General features: G+C 37.0%; 1 protein-coding gene across 1 annotated transcript in view; it reads left to right on the top strand.

The window, feature by feature from the left end:
• Positions 1-22,166, top strand: part of SLC13A1 (solute carrier family 13 member 1) — an 85,437-nt gene that overhangs the window by 57,692 nt on the left and 5,579 nt on the right. Inside the window, exons 8-12 of the mRNA XM_032753510.2 lie at positions 8,832-8,951; positions 13,867-13,965; positions 14,398-14,499; positions 17,651-17,757; positions 20,083-20,192. Of these exons, the coding sequence (XP_032609401.1) occupies positions 8,832-8,951; positions 13,867-13,965; positions 14,398-14,499; positions 17,651-17,757; positions 20,083-20,192 (538 nt within the window). The remainder of the gene's footprint in view (positions 1-8,831; positions 8,952-13,866; positions 13,966-14,397; positions 14,500-17,650; positions 17,758-20,082; positions 20,193-22,166) is intronic.

The following is a 22,166-nucleotide window of genomic DNA, read 5'->3' as shown; positions in this document are numbered from 1 at the left end:
CTGACATTCTGATTCTTAGAATCTAGTAGTAGCTGGGGCACCTAAATTCTTAAATTCCTACACTCCCCTATGATTAATTCACCATTAGCTTTAATAAATCCTTGCAACAGGGTATTCTGGAAATAGTCTTTGTTCCACCACCTCTTGTTGTAATTACACAAATTCATTAGGTTTTCATTGGCTCTTCCATAAAGAAAATCCTGTTTGCTTAATGCTCTCTACCTGATTCTTATCCCCTTTTGCTCCACTGATACACTCTTCCAGTCATCAACTAACATTTTCTAACACTACTGTTAATAAATACTATCTTGTAATTAAGCTATTACTTCCTATTCTGGTTCTTGAAAAATCAGCCATTTTGTTCCATTGAAGCCTTTGCTGGAGTTGCCTAAAAAGCCACAGCTAGGGAACTTCCACAAGGGAATGCCCAGACAGTCCTGAGATGGGGCAAATTGAGATTCCAAAGAAAGAAGAACGAAATACCAGGGTGATTGGTACAAAGCGTATATTAGGGGAACTTACAGAGTGCAATCCTCTAGAGGAACAATGAGAGAAAAGGAATGTTCTACATAGGTGCGTCCACTGTAAGGGGGTCAGAGCATAGAGTTTATGGAACTTGGCTTGGGGCTAGGGCCAGTTTCTTTCTAGTAAACCTAGATACTTTTATCAGTGCCTGGGAATGTTCAAGTCCCCAGTTTGAATTCAAGCCTGCAGGGAAAAAAACCTGCAGATGGCTGGGTCACACAGAGGAACTCTAATTTTCAGTCAGGACTCAGAAAGGAAGCAGAGGGAACCGGGGGACCCCACACCAGCAAACTCTGTCAACATGTTTCTGTACTTTTGTGGATTCAATACCATTTAGCACTCTGTTCTGTTATTTTTTAACCACCATTTTCATCTCTTTTAAAAATCATAACCCATGTTTACTCTTCCATAAGCTTGTCTTATCCACACATGCACATTGAGGATTACACCATCACCCTTGAAAATTACAAGCTTGTAATGGCTGAACGAATCATTGTCCTATTCTTCTTTTAGCCCATAAAGGATACAAGTAGGTGATTTTGTTAGACTGTTTTGTGCTACTATGAAGGAACACCTGAGACTGCGTAATTTATAAAGAAAAGAGGTGTATTTTGGCTAATGCTTCTTCAGGCTGTACAAGCATGACACCAGCATCTGCTCAGTTTCTGGGGAGGACCTCAGGAAGCTTCTAGTCATAGCAAAGACAAAGGGGAATCACATGGCAAGAAAGTAAGAGACACAGGGGAGAGGTCCCAGACTCTTTTTAACAAGCAGATCTCCTGTGAACTCTACCACAGGGAGGGCACCAAGGGATCCGCCCCCATGACCCAAATACCTCTCACTAGGTCCCACTTTCAACATTAATGATCATAAATTTAACATGAGATTTGAAGCGAACAAACATCCAAACCATATCAGTGATCAATAAACATCAGTAGAGATGAACTGTATTAAGACATAATGAAGTACTAATTACTCTTGGGAATCATCTAAATAGCTGAATAATCTTTTACTATCAAAACAAACCTATGAAAGGAAATATTATTAGGGACAATTACTACTTTCATGATAGAGTGGTTTTGATGCATCAATCTCATCAAACAAGTACAACAGCTATTGGTTAAACATACACACAAAAGATCTACTGGATAAAGAAAGGAAGATTATCACAAATAAAATTTCACACCTTGCTGATTACCAAATTATATTTTTTAGTTTATAGGTATCAGCTGTGAAATCTATGGGTAGAGAAAGCAGGTTGGAAGAAAGCTGTATTATCAATGATTAACACAGTCACTGTTGCTGTGTTTTACATCACTAATTAAAGAGTAAGAAGATAAACCAATTATGGTTGACCCTTAAACAACACAGGTTTGAACTGCATGGATTTGCTCATATGAAGATTTGTTTCAAAAAATGCTGTTGGTCCTCCATATTCACAGGTTCCACATCTGCAACCAAACGCAGATCAAAAATACAGTATTTGAGGGCTGTAGAATCCACGGACACAGAGGGCCAACTTTTCATATATACACAAGAGGATTATACTGACTTCAGGAGTTGAGTATTTCTGGATTGTGGTAACTGCGGGGCTTGCTAGAACCACTGCCCCTCACATATGAGGAATAACTACCTAGCAATAACCACTTTCAAAGACTACTGTGATTTTTCCCTGCAGAAATGAGCAATATATACTTCTCAGTAATAATTCCTCTGGTAAATACTATGGAAGAAATTTTGGCATGGCAGAGTTTGGGCTTAGACCTCAATTCAGATTTCAAGCCCACCATATATTAGCTTAACTTCTGTGACTATCAGTTTCCTTTTCTGTAAAATGGGGATGATACTAGAACTTACAACGTTATTGAAATAATTAAATGCCATAATGCACATGTGGCTCTAGCAGAGGGTCTGGCACATAGTAACTTGTCAATAATGTTAGCTGTTGTTATTGCCACTGCTCTACTTTTGCCATTGCTGTTAAAAATCTCAGCCTGGATCATGAATGATAAATAGTTAATATTTTGAGGAAAATCCTCTGGAAGTACACACATACAAAATGGAAAAGTAGCTTTATCTCAGAGATAATCAAAACTGTCATCAGTCAAAAGGTCTATAATTGGTGTGCAATTATAGTATCTATAGTAGCATACTATGACACTTAATGCCTAAAATTTGTTCCAAGGTTATAAATTTCTGAGACTACATTCATTCTTTTGAAGCTATGTTCTGAGTATTTCAAGGGTATTAAAGTTATTTGTTTTGCAGTGGGGCATAAGTTGCATATAACATATAAGTTACATACAGTGACAATGACTCTTCCTAAGAGTCAGCCTTGATGCATAAATGTGCTTTAGGTCAAAGCACATCTCTGTGTTATGGGGCATCATTTCTACAGTTGTTTTAAAATGCCAAGAAAACATAAAGTTTGTACTCCAGCCTATGGATGTTTTGTAATATATATGGCATTTTCTCTTTTTATCTGGGAGCTAAAATTGAGGATATAATGGTTTAATGAACAGAAGTTGTGTTTTAAACTCCTCCTGGCTTAAAAATCCAGTTTGACTACACAATCTGACTTTGAGCAATCCACTTAGCCCCCTAAGACTCAGTTTCTTCCTGTGTAAAATAAAAATTTAATGCTTTCTTCACAGGATTTTTGATAAAATTAAAAGTGCTTAGCTCATCTGCTCAATTCTACCTAACCTCTAAAACTTACAGTGCCCCAAGAGAAGCACTTCCAGTTTCTCTTCTAAATCTCCATTACTCCTTAAATTATCAGACTCATTTCTATGTTTGTAATACCACCTATGTGCTGATAACTACCAATTTTATATCTCTATTCCTGCCCTCTCCTCTGAATTTCAGACTTATTTATCCAGCTGCATTCCAACATGACCACTTCAAAAACTGAGGGACATCTCAAATCATCACATCCCAAAACAGCATGCCTGATCTGCCACCTCTCCCCTGCCCTTCTGTCAATCCGACCTCCCCTCAGACTTCGCCATTTCAACATATGACATCTTTTCTCCATTTCCTAGGTTTTATTCCAAATATATCTAAAATCTATTGCCTTCTGTTTATCTTCACATGTAAACTAAAATCTACTCCACTCTACCCTACTTCTGAGGTACTTTATCTTCTAATAGGTTTCCCTGTGCATTCCTCTTCTAGTGCTACCTTACAAATGGCAATCAACTTAGTGGCTTAAAACAGCACACATTTATTATCTCATTATTTTTGTGGGTCAACAGTTAGGAAGAAAGGGGCAGAGCAAGATGGTGGAATAGAGGGCTCCATGGATAGTACCCCACGCAAGGACACCAATTTAACATCTATCTACATACAGAAAAGCACCTTGATAAGGACCAAAAGTCAGGTAAGCACTCACAGTAGCTCCTTCTAATTTCATATCATTGAAAGAGGCACTGAAGAGGTAGAGAAAACAGTGTAAAATCACAGATGCTGCCCCTCCCTCATTCCCTGGCAGTGGCAGCATGTTGCAGAGAGCATTCTTGTGCTGTGGGGTAAGGAGGAGCCCAGCAATTGTGAGGCATTGAAATCAATGCTGCCCTGTCATAGCAGAAAGAAAAACAGGACCAAACTCAGCAGACACCCACATACCAAGGGAGTGTCAAGAATGTACACTGGGGAAAAGGCAGTCTTTTCCATAAATGGTGCTGGGAACTCTGGATATCCATATGCAGAAGAATAAAACTAGGCCCTTATTTCTTGCCATAAACAAAAATGAAATCAAAATAAATTAAACACTTAAGCCTAAGACTTCAAACTATGAAACTGCTACAAGAAAACATTAGTTAAACTCTCCACTACATAGGTCTGGGCAAAAATTTCTTGAATAATACCCCACAAGCCCAGGCAACCAAAGCAAAAATGGACAAATAACATCACATCAAGTTAATAAGCTTCTGCACAGCAAAGGAAACAATCAACAACATGAATAGATAATCCATGGAATGAGAGAAAATATTTGCAAGTTTTCCATCTAACAAAGTATTAATAACCAAAATATATAAGGAGCTCAAACAACTCTATATGGAAAAATCTAATAATACAATTAAAAATGGACAAAATATTTGGATATTTCTCAAAAGAAGACATACAAATGGCAAACAGGCATATGAAAAGGCATTCAACATCATTGATCATCAGAGAAATGTAAATCAAAACTACAAAGAGATATCATCTCACCCCAGGTAAAATGACTTTTATCCAAAAGACAGGTAATAACAAATGCTGGCGGGGATGCAGAGAAAAGGAAACCCTCATACACTGTTGGTAGGAATGTAAATTATTAGTACAACCACTATGGAGAACATTTTGGAAGTTCCTCAAAAACTAAAATAAAGCTACCATGTGATTCAGCAATCCCACTGCAGGGTATATACCCAAAAGAAAGAAAATCAGTATTTGGAAGGTATATCTGCACTCCCATGTTTGTTGCAATATTGTGTGTATTAATAATAGCCACGATTTGGATGCAACCGAAGTGCCCGTCAACGGATGGATGAAGAATATGTGGTACACATACACAATCGAATACTGTTTAGCCATAAAAAAGAATGAGATCCTATCATTTGCAACAACATAAATGGAAGTGGAAGTCAGTATGTTAAGTGAAATAAACCAGGCACAGAAAGACATTACATGTTCTCACTGATTTGTGGGATCTAAAATCAAAACAAATGAACTAATGGTGATAGACAGTAGAAGAATGGTGACCAAAGACTGGGAAGGATAATAGGGTGTGGGCTGAAAAGTGGGGATGGTTAATGGGTACAAAATTGGCAGAAAGAATGAATAAGACCTAGTATTTGATAGGACAACAGGGTGACTATAGTTAATAATAATTTAATTGTACATTTAAAAATAACTAAAAGAGTATAATTGTATTGTTTGTAACATAAAGGATAAATGCTTGAGGGGATGGATAACCCCATTTCTATGATATGATTATTACACATTGAATGCCTGTTATCAAAACATCTCATGTACCCCAAACATATATATACCAACTAAGTACCCACAAAAATTAAAAATTTCAAGAATTTTTTTAAAAAAGACTCCCGGCAAAGGTTAGCTGGGTTCCTGCTCAGGATCTTACCAGGCTGACAGCAGGGTGGCAACTGGGCCTGTAGCCTAGATAGGGGCTCAGGGTATTCCTCCAAGCTCATTGACGTTGTCAGTAGAATTTGGTTCCCTGCAGTTTAATTACTGAGGTGTCCGTTTTCTTGCTGGCTGTTGGCATGGGGTCACTCTCAGCTTCTAAAGGCTGCCTTCAGGCCCTTGCTGCAGGGCCCCTTCCTCTGACAACAGGATGTTTGCTTCTTCAGGCCAGCAGGAAGCTCTCTTTTAAGGGCTCACCTGATTAAGTTAGGCCTACCCAGGATAGTTCGTGCTTTTGATTAACTCAGTTTCAATTGATAGGGACTTTGATTACCTAAGCAAAGTCCCTTCACTTTTTTCACTATGCAACCTAATCACAGGAGTGATATCTCATCATATTCACAGATTCTATCCACACAGAAGAGGAGATCGTACAAGGCATGTACACCAGGAGGCAGGAATTTGGGGCATATCTTGGAACCCTGTCTACCACATCCTGAACATCACACGCTGTTTCCACTCTTGTTGCCTTCAATCCTGAGAATACATCCAGGAGCCAATCTGTTTTATGTCAATTACTAATTAGATCATGTCACGTTACTAACTTACTACGTTCCAATTAGTCCTTATTGCCTTTGTAATAAAATCTGCATTCTTTCGGACTGGCTACAAGGTTATATATGATCTGATCTCTATTGACTACTTCTGTCGTGTCACACTCACCTTCACTCACTACCCACAGCCACAGTGGCTTCCCGTCTCTCCACAAGTGTGACAAACTCATTGCTAACTCAAGGACTTTGTAATTGCTATTTCACCTGTCTGGAATGCTGTTTCCCAGTTATTCACATGACTGGCTCCTTCTTGCTATTTAGGTCTCATCTAAAATGTTACCTTCTCCGATGACATGATGTAAAATTTCCCCCTTCCCCAATCACTTTTTATTACATTATTCTGTTTTATTTCCTATTTTGTTATATGTTTACCTGTTTATTGCCTGTGTGCCCCACTTCAACATAAACTTCGTGAGAGCCCGGACCAGGTCAATCTCATTCACCACTATGTCCCCAGTAGCTTGGAGAGCACCTGGCACTTGGTAGATACCAAACAGTGTTAGGTAAAAGAAAAGGATTTCATCAGAATTAAATCTCTTAGTATAGTTCATGATAGAAGAAATCTGTATTTGCTTCAGATGCATGTTTGAAGTCTCTTCACTTGCAGGACATAAGAAAGAGTGGGAAAAGGAACATCACAGCAAAAGAAAATCCTTAGAGTATGCCATATATTTCTTCATTTGTTCAAAATATTCACTCTAGGTATAAGGGTAAAGGTTATGATTATAGAGGCATAGTCCCATGTGGTTGTTTATATACTTCCATACTATTAAACTAAACAAAACAAAACAACGAAGTTTAACTTTTTCGGGCTTTCATTTTTCTAAAGAAACTATTCCTCCAGGCAAAAAGTCTGAAAAGCCCATCTTCAGTCAAATACATTTTGCAGGATTCTCTCCAGTGGGTAGAGAGAGCTCTGCATACTGATTTCAAGATATGAGCCACAGATGGTGAAAAGTGAAATTAGGCTTGAGGACATGGGTCTAAACCTAATCCAAGCAGCATTTCTGAGTGTCATTAGGTTGTACAGAATAACATAGGTCATCCTGTAATCCAACTCTAATGCTAATGGGATCAGCTTTTCCCCCGTTACTTTATTTTCCAATTGGAGACAACAAACATTTTCCAAAAATGAACAGTTTTCAATAGAGCCTCATGGAGATGTGATAAAGCATTTTTCCATTCATCACACTGCAAATTTTCTAACATCTTTAATTATCATTTGTCACTTTCTAATTGCATAAATATGTAAGCTAATCTTTGGATCCCTTCAAGGTAGATAAAAATTATCCTCCAACTGCTAAAGATAATTCTAGGGCCTAGGGAGATTAGTAACTTTTCATAAGCTCAAAGAAAATCATAGAAAACCTTAGAAATCTAGAGTTTTGAGGGCCCATTATTATTAGGAACCATCTTAAAGTAGAAAAAGAAACACTCTAAAGTGTATAAATTTGCTACATAGATATAACATGAAATATTTCATTACTTATATGATTTTTAAATGACGAAGTACAAAGTATGATTAAAATAGGAAAAAATTGCAAATCTATATTTCTATAAAGTTCTACATATTTTATGACTTCAAACATATTAAAATATGTTAACGATGTTTTTATTACTTCTGTATATCTTTGTTTTTCAGATTTTCAAATTTATCTTTGTGTTACTGCTTTTAGAAAAAAAGTAAAGACAACTGTTTCTCAAATTTCCTATTGTTTCTCCATAGTTATAAAATAAATGACTATATAAGAATTTATTTGGTATTGGATATTTTAGAACAATGAATGTGAGGTTACCAAAGAAACTGTGCTAGTGTCTGATCTTATGTTGTTGTTGTTGAGTTATTATGTGAGTTTAAAAGTTGAAAATAACTAGGTAAGATAAAAAAGAAAAGTTGTTGATTTCTTCAGAACTTTTAATTATTTTTATCTGGATCAGTGATTCCATTTGACTGTGCTCCAAAGCACCACCTGGTTCTAGGAAGAAAGAGCTACAATATACCTGGTTCGATAGTTGCTGTGCTTTGGGGTAGAAGAAACAGAGGGGAAAACAGCCATGGGAGATGACCTGGGCTGTATCAGAGTCCTTTCATAGGGCCAAGAATTCCAGCCACCAAGGTGAAATGGGAACAGACATTCAGTCCCATTAATTTTCACCTGTTCCCAATTCTGCTTATGTGTCTCTCCTTGTTCGTATACTGATGATTTGAGTAGTGACAACAAAATGCACACACCTCATGAACACCCATTTCTTGTGTATTTAATGAGTACCAAGCACTGCACTGGTTTTTTTCCACAAGCACTTCCTTAAAGATTAAATATAGAGGACAAAAATCAAAACATATCCACTCTTGCTTATATGGGATGCAGCGATAATTATGCAGTTCCAGAATCAAGACAGGAGACAAGGGGTAAAAGTACTCTACTTAATGATGAGTATATTCCAGGACTTCCTTCTTGGACAGCAACACAGGAAAGAGGTGGAGTACTGCTTCCCTGTGACAATCAGAAAGGATTCCACCTTTCTCTCCTTCCCTGAACACATCTCCATGTTTTCACACAGACGCTATCCTGACTGTCATTGCCTCAACTTTGGAACATGGTTTACGTTTTCCTTCCCGGCTGCTCTTATCATTCTACTCTTATCCTGGATCTGGCTTCAGTGGCTTTTCCTAGGATTCAAGTAAGTAAATATTTCATGTTAATAGGCTAAATAAAGGTGTCTAGATTCCCAGTTGTTAGCTTCTTATATGATGCTCTTTCCCCTATGCCATGCAGGCTACCTTTCTGCATTTTTGTTGCTCACAAAATTAATACACACAAATACATATTTTAAGGATAAGCTTGAATCTCATTTAAATAATATTAGCTGTGGAACAGTTAATTAAAGATTAGAAAGGGGCCAGATGCGGTGGCTCATGCCTATAATCCCAGCACTTTGAAAGGCCAAGGTGGGAGGATTGCTTGGACAATCCTCTCTGAGTTCAAGACCAGCCTGGACAACATGGCGAAACCCTGTCTCTACCAAAAACAAATAAACAAAAAACCAAAAAACAAACAAACAAACAAACAAAACTCCCCCCTAAAAGGACCATCCAGGCGTGGTGGTGTGCACCTCTGCTCCCAGCTACTAAAGAGGCTGAGGTGGAAGGATTGCTTGAGCTTGTGGGTTGGAGGTTGCAGTGAGCTGAGATCACACCACTGCACTACAGCCTGGGTGACAGAGAACTGTCTCAAAAAGTAAAATAAATAAAAATAAAGATTAGGGCCAGACACAGTAGCTCACACCTGTAATCCCAGCACTTTGGGAGACCAAGGCGGTTGGATCACGTGGTCAGGATATCGACACCAGCCTGGTCAACATGGTGAAACCCCATCTCTACTAAAAAAAAATACAAAAAATAGCCAGGTGTGGTGGGTAGTCCCAGCTACTCAGGAGGCTGAGGCAGGAGAATCGCTTGAACCCGGGAGGCAGAGGTTGCAGCGAGCCGAGATCTCGCCATTGCACTCCAGCCTGGATGATAGCACGAGACTCTGTCTCAAATAAATACATAAATAAATAATAAAGATTAGAAAACAAATCATCTAAGTGTCGCTTGAGTCCTAAGGTGATAAGATATTGAAGGGCATAAATAACTCAATCTGATGTCCAACTTGTTAAAGGGGAATTTTAAGGTTTGCCCCTCCACTTGGTTTAATGTGGAGATTTCCTTGGGTTATCAAGCAACTTACACTGTGACATATGGGGCTTCCTGCATCATGCTAGCACCAAAATTGACATCCTTTTCAATATACCAAGTACAATAAAGATCTGAGGATATTCTCTGTGGAAAGAATATTGCTTTAGGAATTACTAAACCAGGAATAAAATTGTGGCTTCTCAGAGGCCAGATAAGGGATCATTGCAAGTCCAGACCCATTCTCAGTCTCAGTGTCTTCAATTGTAAGATGATAGAATTTACCCAGAAAATCAGTAAGATCCCTTCCAAGGCTGTAATTCTAACACATCTGGGCCTAAGTTGAACACATAGAAGTCAAAGTAAAAAAAAATGTTGACCAATAAAGACCGACTGATGCCACTAAAATGTCAAAAAATGCATTCAAAGACACTTCAACATATTATCTTGGCTGGGATCAAAGCTGGTAGTTCATAAGTACCAATGAGTTACATGACTTAGATGACAACCAGCATTTAAAATTATGAAGGGCTCCAGAGCAAAATCTAAAATGCAGCCTGTAATTTCTACTCATTTAACAATACTCCTAAAAGAAAGGTGAAGTCGCTGTATATCAAATCTTGAGTATTTTTTTCCTGAAAAAACAAAACAGCTCAAATTTATTTTTGTGGAGTTTTATTTTAAAAATTTCAAGGACCTATGAATAAAACAGCATGTTATTCACCAAACCAGAGAGACTGAAGCCAGCTATGTGTACTTCCTTTGAAAAGCGAAATGCTTTGGGAGGCCAGGGGAATGGATCTCCTGAGGTCAGCAGTTACAGACCAGCCTGGCCAACATGGTGAAACCCCCTTCTCTACCAAAAATACAAAAATTAGCTGGGCGTGGTGGCAGGTGCCTGTAATCCCAGCTACTCAGGAGGCTGAGGCAGGAGAATCGCTTGAACCTGGGAGGCAGAGGTTGCAGTGAGCCGAGATCGCACCATTGCACTCCAGCCTGTATGACAAGAGCAAAAGTCTGTCTCAAAAGAAAAGTAAAACGCTGAAATCAGATGTGGTTCCATGCCTGTGGCCATGGTTTCCATGCCTAGTAATATGAGGACTGACATTCTCCCCTCTTGATTGCTCTTTCTGCTTTTTCTCCAGAACTGCCATGGTTTTGTTAGTAGTGAGAAGATGGTACTGATGATTAAAAAAATAATTATATTCAGATTGTGGGAGCAGCATGTGGCAGTCCTCCTGCTGAAGCAAATGTGTAAAATGTCACTGACTTCAGCAGGTGGGCGTCAATGGGGAGAGGCCAGCTGCATACTAAGTGCCCCTTTCAGGAAATCCAAGCCTTTGGGGACTACTCAATTGTGCAGGTAGTAATGCAGGATACAGGAGATGGCAATCCCAAGTCAAAAGAGTCACAGGTTCTTCATTGCTACATTTAGACTTTATAAAATATATATCCAACCACTGTCATTATTTTAAAATGGCATACCATTTAAAAAGGAGAAATTAAGAAGATAAAAGGCAAATATATTGAAATGTGCTCTCGATGAGGAAAAAAAAAAATCCCATGAAGTGCATACACTAGGCAAAGTCTGTAACTCATGATCAGTGGTATGTTTAAACAGTTCCCTTGGTGTTCACTATCTGTTAGACACTGCACAGATTCATGCTCCAGCTAATTTTTCAGTGTCCTTTTCTGTCTGCCAAGGTGTTTACCTCCAGAGATTTTAGACTGACAGATGGAAATTATCAGCCACTCCCCTGGCAAACTAGCATACATTCTGATTAGTATGTTGGCTATTAACACAGTTAACTCACCCATTATAAATGACCCCAACATACCTGAGAAGAGGAGCTCGTCTGTCAGTGCCATTGAATTTATTTAAATGGAGAGTTTGATGCATTGTCATAGGCTTTGTCAGTTCCTTTGTGAAGGCATTAACCTTCATTTGTAGCAATGCCAATTTGGCTTTCGACTTAACTATTTATTGTCTGCAACCAAAATGATAAACTACATATGCAATGTACTGGGTGGAAAATTGTTTCTAAGGAGACTTATCTCCTTCTTTACTATGATTTTCTCTTCTACAGATTGCTCTCTAGGTGGCGCATTCAGTAGTTTCTTAGTAGTATTTATGTCATGACAAGGGGTAAAAGTTTGAGACTGGCACTAGTCAGTAATTTAACTGAGATTGTAAAAAGCAATTATTTCCTGATTGATCATAAATGTAGCACTGTCCATTCACTCATATTCAGGCATTGAGGTGTATGCATGAGGGTGATTATGAATGTATAGGCTTGCCCCAACGGATATTTTACAGAAGAAAATGTCCTTTCTGTCTATACTGACACAAAATGTAAACTAACTGAGCTACTCATAAACATTCCAAGAGATAATCCATAAGAATCTAGCCATTTTCTCATTTAGTGCTTCCTCTGGAGGAATTTTCTTAAAAGTCTACATCTAGAACAGTATTTCACAAAAACTGTTCAGTTTTGAAGACACTGGACTTCAAGACAGAAAATTAGTGAGGAAGGAGGTCACTAAAACCAGCAGCTGAAAACAATAAAAAGTGGCAGTTACTATTGGAAATAAACAGGAAGATTATGTTGTGGGTGCCATTAGGACATATGAGTAAAGAAACTTAAAGAAAAAAATGTAATAGAGTTTTACTTCTTTTTTAAATTTTATCTTAACTTCCATGATACATGTGTAGGATGTGCAGGTTTGTTACATAGGCAAACGTGTGCCATGATAGTTTGTTGCACTTGTCAGCCCATCACCTAGGTATTAAGCCCCACATGCATTACCTATTTATCTTGATGCTCTCCCTCCCTCCACACCCCTGACAGGCCCCAGTGTGTGTTGTTCTTCTCCCATGTGTTCTCCTTGTTCAGCTCCCACTTATGAGTGAGAACATTTGGTGTTTGGCTTTCTGTTACTGTGTTAGTTTGCTGAGGATAATGACTTCCAGCTCCATCCATGTACCTGCAAAGGACATGATCTTATTTCTTGTTTTGGCTGCATGGTATTCCATAGTGTATATGTACCACATTTTCTTTATGCAGTCTATCACTGATGGGAATTTGGGTTGATTCCGTGTCTTTGCTATTGTGAATATTGCTGCAGTGAACATACACATGCATGTATCATTATAACAGAATGATTTATATTCCTTTGGGTATATACCAAGTAATGGGATTGCTGGGTCAAATGGTATTTATGGTGAGTTTATTTTACTTCTAAGACTAGGCTTAGTCTAGTCTCTGACCATGATCAGTCCCTGCACCAGTGTAAAACTCAAGTTTAGCATACTTTGTGAAAATTGATGGATCTGACCCCAACTGTCTCATACATTTGCCAAAGGTACTATTGGATTGATGGGTCAAGTATTAACTGTGTATATTCAGAGGTAGCAGTGTTCAGAGATAGCAGGCCAAAGAAAACATCTATGACCACCTCACTGTCCCTGCCCTCAAATAATTTAACTAGTGGGCTGAAACTTACACGCGTGGAACAATTAACAACCAAGATACACAATAAATACATTTTAAATATATAAGATCCAGTACGTAATAAAATATTAGTTAGAGATAAGTGGCACATGGCAAAATTCCAATGGTAGAAAATAACTTGGAAAAAGGAAGAGATTGGTAAAGAATGTCATGGAAAATATGCAATGAAAATTGAACATGAAAAAAGTGAGCAAACCACGCAAAAACAGAAAAGACAGAAGACATTCAAAAAAGGAGGTGAAGGTAGAGGTGAAAAGCACAGATGTCTGTTATTGACAGGGAGATTCATATTGCATGAAGGGAGATTCCTATTGCATGAAGATGATGACGTTTTGCAAAAATATATTCCTTACAGGGAGGTGGTAGTAAAAGAATTTCTTGCTTAAACAGGCTTAATTATTCTTTGCAGTTTTAAGGAGATGTTCAAATGTGGCAAAACCAAAACAGTCCAACAAAAAGCTTGTGCTGAGGTGATTAAGCAAGAATACCAAAAGCTTGGGCCAATAAGGTAAGACACACACACACACACACACACACACACACACGGAGACAGAGAGAGAGAAGAGTGCGAGAAACGCTGTTTACACTGCAAGTAGCTGTTGAAAAGCAAACAAGCACATACTTGCTTGCAAGATACTTACAACACTTGATTAGGGCCCCAAATTTGCTAAACTATGGAGATTATAGACTATAACTCAACATGATAAAACACATACCCTGTCTAACTAAAATTTGCCAGGTAAAATGAAAAGAAGCTGAGAGACCCCAAAGAGGAGTAAGGGCTTTTTCAAACTGCACTGATGCTCTCAAATTATTGACACATCTAGTTCTTACAGTGTTTAATGTTCTTTTGAGATCATTCCTGACAATAGCTCAAGGAGTTTCTACAAATGTCCCGACTGAGAAAATAAGAAGTGATGCCGTTGGAATTTTTCCACAGGTATCAAGAAATTGTGACCTTGGTCCTCTTCATTATAATGGCTTTGCTATGGTTTAGTCGAGATCCTGGATTTGTTCCTGGTTGGTCTGCACTTTTTTCAGAGTAAGTTTTGCACGTTATGTTTGTCAGCCCTTCCTGTTTTATACTCTGCTTCTCTCCTATGTGGTTCCTGTAATTCTGAAAGATTGGATGAGATATTTTTCTTTCTTTCCCTTGAAAAGATATTTTAAATTCTAATCTTTTCAGGAAAAAAATTATAAGGAATGAAATCTAGGATAAGAGCACAGAAAGAATAACCATACTACTTACTCTGTTACTAAAAGGCAAAGTCCATTAGACAAAATTATTCCCATCCCTACAAAATTAGAAATATAATAGCAGAAAGGCTATGTTCTATGGTGGTTGGGAGCATAGATTTCAGAGCCACACTGCTTGGGTTCCATTCCTGACTCATCCACTTACTTTGGACAAGTCACTTAATTATCAGGGTCTTCATCTGTAAGATGGAGATAATTATAGCATTTAGAATAGTGCTGGCCTTCTCCCTATAGGAAGTGCTGTACTAATGTTATTATGTGAAATAAATACCACTCAATGCCTCTTAATAATCTGATGTAAATTCATGTTATGTGATTTTTACCACTTTGTTTTTTAATTCTATGGAGGACTATTTGTTTGGTTTAGTATCTTGTCTTTTCTCTTCACTTATTTACATTGTTGCACTAGTTCTCTACAAGTTCAGCCCAGCCTCCATTTCATAGATAAGGAATTTCTGAAGAAATAATAAGACTGATTTTAAAAGCTGATGCTAGAAGCTGGGTCAGAGTTAATTTTATATCTCAGTGTCTTATATACCAGTAGTCAATTGCTGAGTTGTGTGAAGTGAGGGGGAAGAGTATAGCATAATTTTCTAAATTAAGGACCATCCTACATGTCAATATAAATAATTCGGTTGTGAGATTTGTGTTCCCAATCTATCTTTCACTGAACTACTCTAATTTCTAAATTCAGCACATGTCTTACTTGGACTTCCTGTCTCACATCCTCCAGCAAAAAAAAAAAAAATATATATATATATATTTTTTTTTTTTTTTGTATTTTGGGGTAGAAACCAAAATTGTTCAGGTCATATGTATTTTGCCCACATAGAATAAAGAAATTCTTCCCCCCCTGAATCAGAACCTTCTGGTTTTATAGGCATTGTCAATGTTTCTAAAGGGTAAGAAGTCTGAATCCAAATTCCTAATGACCACGCAAGTCAAGCAGTGCAATATGGTAGTATGTTTTAAAGGATCAGCTTCATTTTTATAAACTTTTTGATTCCCTTAGAAATAAAGCTTTTCATTTTAAGAGGTTTAGAATCCAATTATTTAAATCAAGTTATTATGTAATATTTAATTAGTATTTTGTGGTTTTGTGGTAGGATCTAGATCAACATAAAAAATAATGCTTCCCCCTTTTAAAATCCAACTTTTGTCATCCTAGACAGGGAGAGTCTTTATCTAAACACCAGTGTGTAAGAATTAAATGAAATCAGAGACAGTTAATAAAGCCCAGGCAGAAATCCCAGTAGGAAATTCAATATAATCAGCTTCTAATTTCTGTTTCTTATGGGAGGAAACAGGAGATGTTTTGTTTGTAGCAGGAAAGCAGTGTATTGGCTATGAGCAGGCACTCGTGCCACCTATAATTCTGAGAGAAAACAATAGGAAAGGAACAAAGGTTTGAGAGAGGATGGGATTTTAAAATATAAATCTAATTGACAAACCTAAAACAAATAAAATTTGTATAAGCTTAATAGTTTCTAATACTGACACAACTTAACTGCATTCCTGAGAAACTAAAAATTAGTTATAATATGATAAGAATAGTTTTTAAAGTACTTTGAAAAGAAATTATTTCAGTATTTGTGCCCTAATTTAATCTATCTATTTTGTGGGACATATTTGTTATGTAGAGTTTCAGCCATTAAGAATTTCTAAAGCTAACGTGATATATCAAGATTTATAGCTACCACCTAATGTTTTCATTCCATCTGTTTGTACCTGGACTGAATTCAATGTGTCTTTTTATATCAAACAAAATCTGGTTACATGATGCCTGGCCCAATTTGCCAAAAATTCAACCAAAGATTATAACTGAAACAAAAGAAATAAGGTATAATAAAATTATAAATATCAGTTCAGTTTGTAAGACAAATTATGGTAAGGTAGATTTTTAACTAATAATGAAAGAAAATGTGTCTATACTTAAAGAAAGTAGACTGCTTTAAAAATTGCTAGATTGAGAAAGATGTGGCATTTCTTTGGCTTTTTAGATTTTTCAAGTAAATTATAGAAGTAGAGAAGCTTCTGTAGTGTGTACACATTACAGAGTTACAAGATAGTAAAAGAATCTTTAGCATGGTACATATTTCTTCTCAGGCTACAGAAACACACTAGTTAATATTGCTGACTTTTAAAACTAAATGCTAATTATCAATGCCTATTTCAGTTATATCTGGTCTCCAGGTTCTTTCCTGTTGAGGCTTCTGGAAACCTGTCTTATTTGTTACAATGGTCTGGTGATTCTAAGACCCCATCTGTTCCTGAATCAGTCTTAATTTATACGGTGATCATTTGTGAGCATTGGCTAAACCACTCCAACAGTTAATATTCTTGATTGAATTTCATGGGGTGCAAAGCATTAAGTAGGTTGCTTTCATTTGTATGATATGGTTAGAGCCTATAACCACAGAAGCAGGTATGATATCTCAGAAAACAGATCAATTCCTTTTCACAGTTTATAGAAGAGTTTTAGAGGACCACAGAAACATCACGCCTTGCCACAATTTAATAGAAGGATGTTATAAATCAATTATATGGGGCTTTCCCTGCTCTAGCAATGTTTCAGCTTCAAATCTCGATCAATATAATTAAATAATTCAAAGAAGAAATTGTTTAACAAATCTGTAAGCTTATCTAAAAGGGAAATTTGCCACTTTGGCCTAGTACATCAGCATGTGTATACGTGGTATTGAAAATAAGAAGAGATATATGGGAATAATAGGACTATGGTCTAAGATTATTGTTTTTAGTGTTATGTCATTTAATTGGGAATCTATATATTTTAGGGCAGATTATCGAGGATAAATAACCTACACCACGTACTACTGATAATAACCTACTACTGATATGTTATTAGCAAAATTGGTGTTTTAGCTCATTTAAGTTCTCGATGCTATTTTTAATACAAGTATTTGTCCCTTTTACAGGTACTCTGGTTTTGCTACAGATTCAACTGTTGCTTTACTTATAGGGCTGCTATTCTTTCTTATACCAGCTAAGAGATTGACTAAAACTACACCTACAGGAGAAATTGGTTGAGTATCATTTATAATTCTGCATAAAATTAACAGAAGAGCAAAAATTATAAAATTCCATTGGTTTCGCTTGGCACTTAGAGCAGAAAGAAAGTCTATGCTGGCACAATCCCTGGCCTAGCATGCCCTATTTGCAAACTGCAGTGCTGTCTTCAAGCCAGCACATCTTCCACCTGCAAGAGAGATGATCTTACTTTGCAGAAGTGAGAATACATTTCCTTTTGTATCATGGCTAGGGCTCTGCTACAAGCGATACTATTTGACCTACGGTAAACCCACTTCAAAATTAGTCTTACTATCGGCAAACATAGGAAAAAGAACTTGGAAGACGCTGCCTCATTATGATACCTTGGTAATAAATGCAGAGGATCTAAAAAGGTGATGAATTTCAAGAGAAAGAGTATTTACATTCTCAAAGTAGTTCTGGAACAAAAGCTAAATCAACCTCACATAGCCATATCCTAGGATCACAGCTGAAATAAAAGGGCCAGTTGTGGTGGCTCACACCTGCAATCACAGCACTTTGGGAGACTGAGGCAGGGGGATCACTTGAAATAAACGTTGGCAGCATGGTGAGACCCCAGCTCTATCAAAAAATTTAAAAAATTAGCCAGGTGTAGTGGCTACTCTGGAGGCCAATGCAGGAGGATCACTTGAGCCCAGGAGTTGGAGGCTGTAGTGAGCTATGATTGTGCCACTGCCCTGGGCAACAGAGGGAGACTCGGTCTCTAAAAATAATGACGGTAATAAAAATAAAGAAAAGGTATTCTGCGACAGCATTCATTGTATTTACAACACATGAAAAAAGAAGTGTACACATCTGCCTGAGCATACCATCCTCTCAACACACACACACACACACACACAGAGACACACACACTTTTTAAACACAAGATTCATCCATGTCTTTGCTTTACAACACAGCATGTTTTGAGTAGTCAGATTCCTATCTTGTCATTGTGGGACAACTAATTTGTAATTGTCTGGAAATAAACTAGTAGACTTGTGGTTTTGTTTGTTTGTTTGTTCTTATGGGGATGGAACTGGGATTTATGTAGTTGTGTTGGCCCACTTGACTCTTGTCAGAATTTATAAATGACTAATGTATCAGATTTCCAGGACACATGTAGCACAGCATAGAAACAAATGTATTTTGTTTTTCACTTGAGATTAGAATATCTCAATGTGTGTTAAGGAGGTGATGCAGTATGGAGCATTGATTCCTATGGGAACCCAAGGACTCTGATCATTGCAGTCAAAGCCCTGAGGTCTGGCAGTGGCAAGTACTGACGAATCCATGTTTAGCTTTAGCTTCCCTGGTGTCCACATCTGAATTCCCTCCCTTAGAAAGAGCCTTGCTCCTACCCACCTTTCTCTCTCCCCTCATTCTTCAAAATCTCTTCTCCCTGCTAAAGTCATTCATACAAGGCTTAAAAATGACAAATAATATATAATATGTTAAATTTTAATTAAGAAGTACATTTCAGAGATGTTTACATTTTAACAAGATATATGACCTTAAAGTAAGAAACCTGGTGACATAATTTCAGTTATCAGTGAGGATGGGTTTGGTTTGGATTTGGGGGAAGATGATAGGAAGGAAGCTTATTAGTAAACTTAAAATCTTACCATGTAGAAGGCTGCCTGTTATACACATGTTAAATGGGCAGAATATGTCTCCAAATGAACTTATTTATCAACAGAGCAATGGAGAGATCAGAAGCCAAATATAAAGAGAAATCTTTATGATAATCCTTTTATAAGCACTTTAAGGACCTCACAAATAATACTTTATTTAATCTGAATCTTGAATTATTTTTAAACTGAAGTCTTGGTGAATCTATCATGATCCTCCTTATGACTTAAAAACCAATAAAATGTTCAAATATTAATGGATAATAATTAAAATTCTACAAGATGCTCTTGGAACCAATGGAATATTATGGACATTTTGCATAGCAAAGAATATTATAGTCTAATGCACTGTGCTATTCACAGTTGGCAAAGATGTTACTGGAATGAATAAATGAATGAGTGAGTGAATGAATGAGTACGATTATAAGTGACGATGTTATAATTTAGTGAAATATATTCTATAATATTACCCAAAGGATTTTTTTAAGTTATAGAGTTTTCTCTTTTTTATAGTAGAATGTTCCACCTAGTGCAGGTGGAAATTACTCAAACTCCAGATTAATTCCCCTCTTTAAAAACAATATAGGAATATTACAAACTTCCTGTAAGATGGCTACTTAGGATGCTGAAGCAAATGTCATATTGTAATATTTTAAGCAATGTGTAACTGCAGGATTTTTGTTTTGCAGTTGCTTTTGATTACTCTCCACTGATTACTTGGAAAGAATTCCAGTCATTCATGCCCTGGGATATAGCCATTCTTGTTGGTGGAGGGTTTGCCCTGGCAGATGGTTGTGAGGTAATACTCTGTGTGTAAGATATTTAACAATTAACTAGACTGTTCAAAAGAAGAGCACAGAGACATTCAATCTTTGGGCATATTCAATTTCACTCTGTCATTTTAATGTTGCAAATTTTGCTAGCTATGCAGTGAATATACCACACAAATGAGGTGAGTTCAGAGTTCAAGAAATGTTACAGGCTGCAAGCATAAAACATAGTTTTTATGGTGCTCCAGAATGTCAAAAGAAATAATACAAAAAAGATTAAAATGTTTAATTCATGAAATAGTATTATGTAAAGTGACTCCTAGTGAAATATACTTTTTGTTTGCTTATGCCTTTACCTTATTTCATTATTAATTTGAGTAGCTCTTGGACTTCAGTATATCATGATGCTATTGCTGTTTAAAAAAAGAGAATGAGAAATAATATTAGCATTAAAGATAATTAGTAAATGTTTATTGAATAAAGTCTGGAGAAAAATTCACATAACCCTTTCTAACATTATATTATGTCTAATCTTAGGAAGAAATAAAAACACCACGAGGTGTTGGTTGACTTTATTTGACCTGTCTATCCAGTCGATATAAAGCAACAGTTTGGGGAGGCCCTCATCCCTTGTAATTGCCCTGGTCTTTGTAGAGTTGTTAGGAAGAAAATTGTCTTCTCCCAAAATTCCATGAAAACTAATTACTCCTAGATTAATTAAAAACCATTCATTCTGGTTTTCATAGACTTATTTGAAATATTCAAAGCTTATGGCTCCTCCATTTCCTTATTCAGTCATCAAATTGAACAGAATGGTGAGAGAGGTGTCATGTTTAGCCCTTTGGCTTCCAGGAGGTTAAATTTCTATACTTCTCAAGACAAATCACTGTCTCTTCTCTTCTTGATAACTTATTGGAAGATACTCCTTTGCTTCTAACTTTATTGACAATTTTTCTGCACAGAATTATGTGTCTGGATTGGATCCTAGACACTCAAAGTGATTTTGAAAGCATCAGCCAGACCCTAGCACACAAAATCTGAGGAAATGAAAAGGTGTGGACTTAGTCTGATGCACAAGGTTCTCTCAGTAGAAGAATTTAGGAACCCAGAGAGGGAGGTCTAGTTTGCTATAAAAATCTCAATACACAGAGCTAAATGTCTACAGCATACCCAGAATAACTCTATCTCTAAGTGGCCAGATTGAAGCCATGAACTTCAAGAGTATGGCTGTGGACAAATATGCCCCTAAAAACTGGACTGTAAAAAATTTGGAGGCAATTAATTTTCAACACTTTTCTTTCAAATTGTAGTCTGGCAAGTGTCCAGAACTAGATAACCTTTCTAGTTGGGAACAGAACAGTGAAACAGCAACTACTATGGAATTCACCTCATTGCAATTACTTTTCTCTTAAGTGCCCCTTGGTTTTTGTTTTGACATGATTTCTCTCTCATGAGCAGATAGACAGTTTCAAATTCTTATCAGTGAATATCTCCTCTTCAATTTTCATACATTCTTAAAATTTTCTCTCCTAGGTTAAACATGCAGGATTTATTTTTTATTTCAGATATCCATTAAAATTGCAGTAACAACAAAAACACGTCAATCCATAAAGACAAAGACTATATGACAGGGACAAGAAGAGGCAAGAAATGTTGATCACATTTAGAACATGGAAAGAGGATATTTGAGAGTAACTGACTTTGTACAAATAGAAAAATAGTAAAATATGAAACATATAGGCTGGTGAAATGAAGAGCCAACAAGAAACATGCTGGTTATCCGTAGCATCCTGGCAGACCTCAGGAATTGGAGGCAGCAGATAACTCTGAAAGCCACAGTAAAAGCCAGAGCTGAATATAGAGGATGGTTTAAAAAGTGTATAAGGATCTATGGGCTTCCCAGATGCTTTCCCCAGTCCTGCTGTTGTTCTCTGTCCTCCCTGATAGAAAATTGAGATTTACTTTGTAGCAAAATTGAGCCAATGAGACACTGGCTCACAAAG

The sequence above is a fragment of the Hylobates moloch genome, unplaced genomic scaffold (assembly GCF_009828535.3).
Source record: "Hylobates moloch isolate HMO894 unplaced genomic scaffold, HMol_V3 SCAFFOLD_1, whole genome shotgun sequence".
Classification (NCBI taxonomy): domain Eukaryota; kingdom Metazoa; phylum Chordata; class Mammalia; order Primates; family Hylobatidae; genus Hylobates; species Hylobates moloch.
Note: the sequence above shows the minus strand (reverse complement) of the source record. Positions and strands in the feature narration are given on the sequence as shown.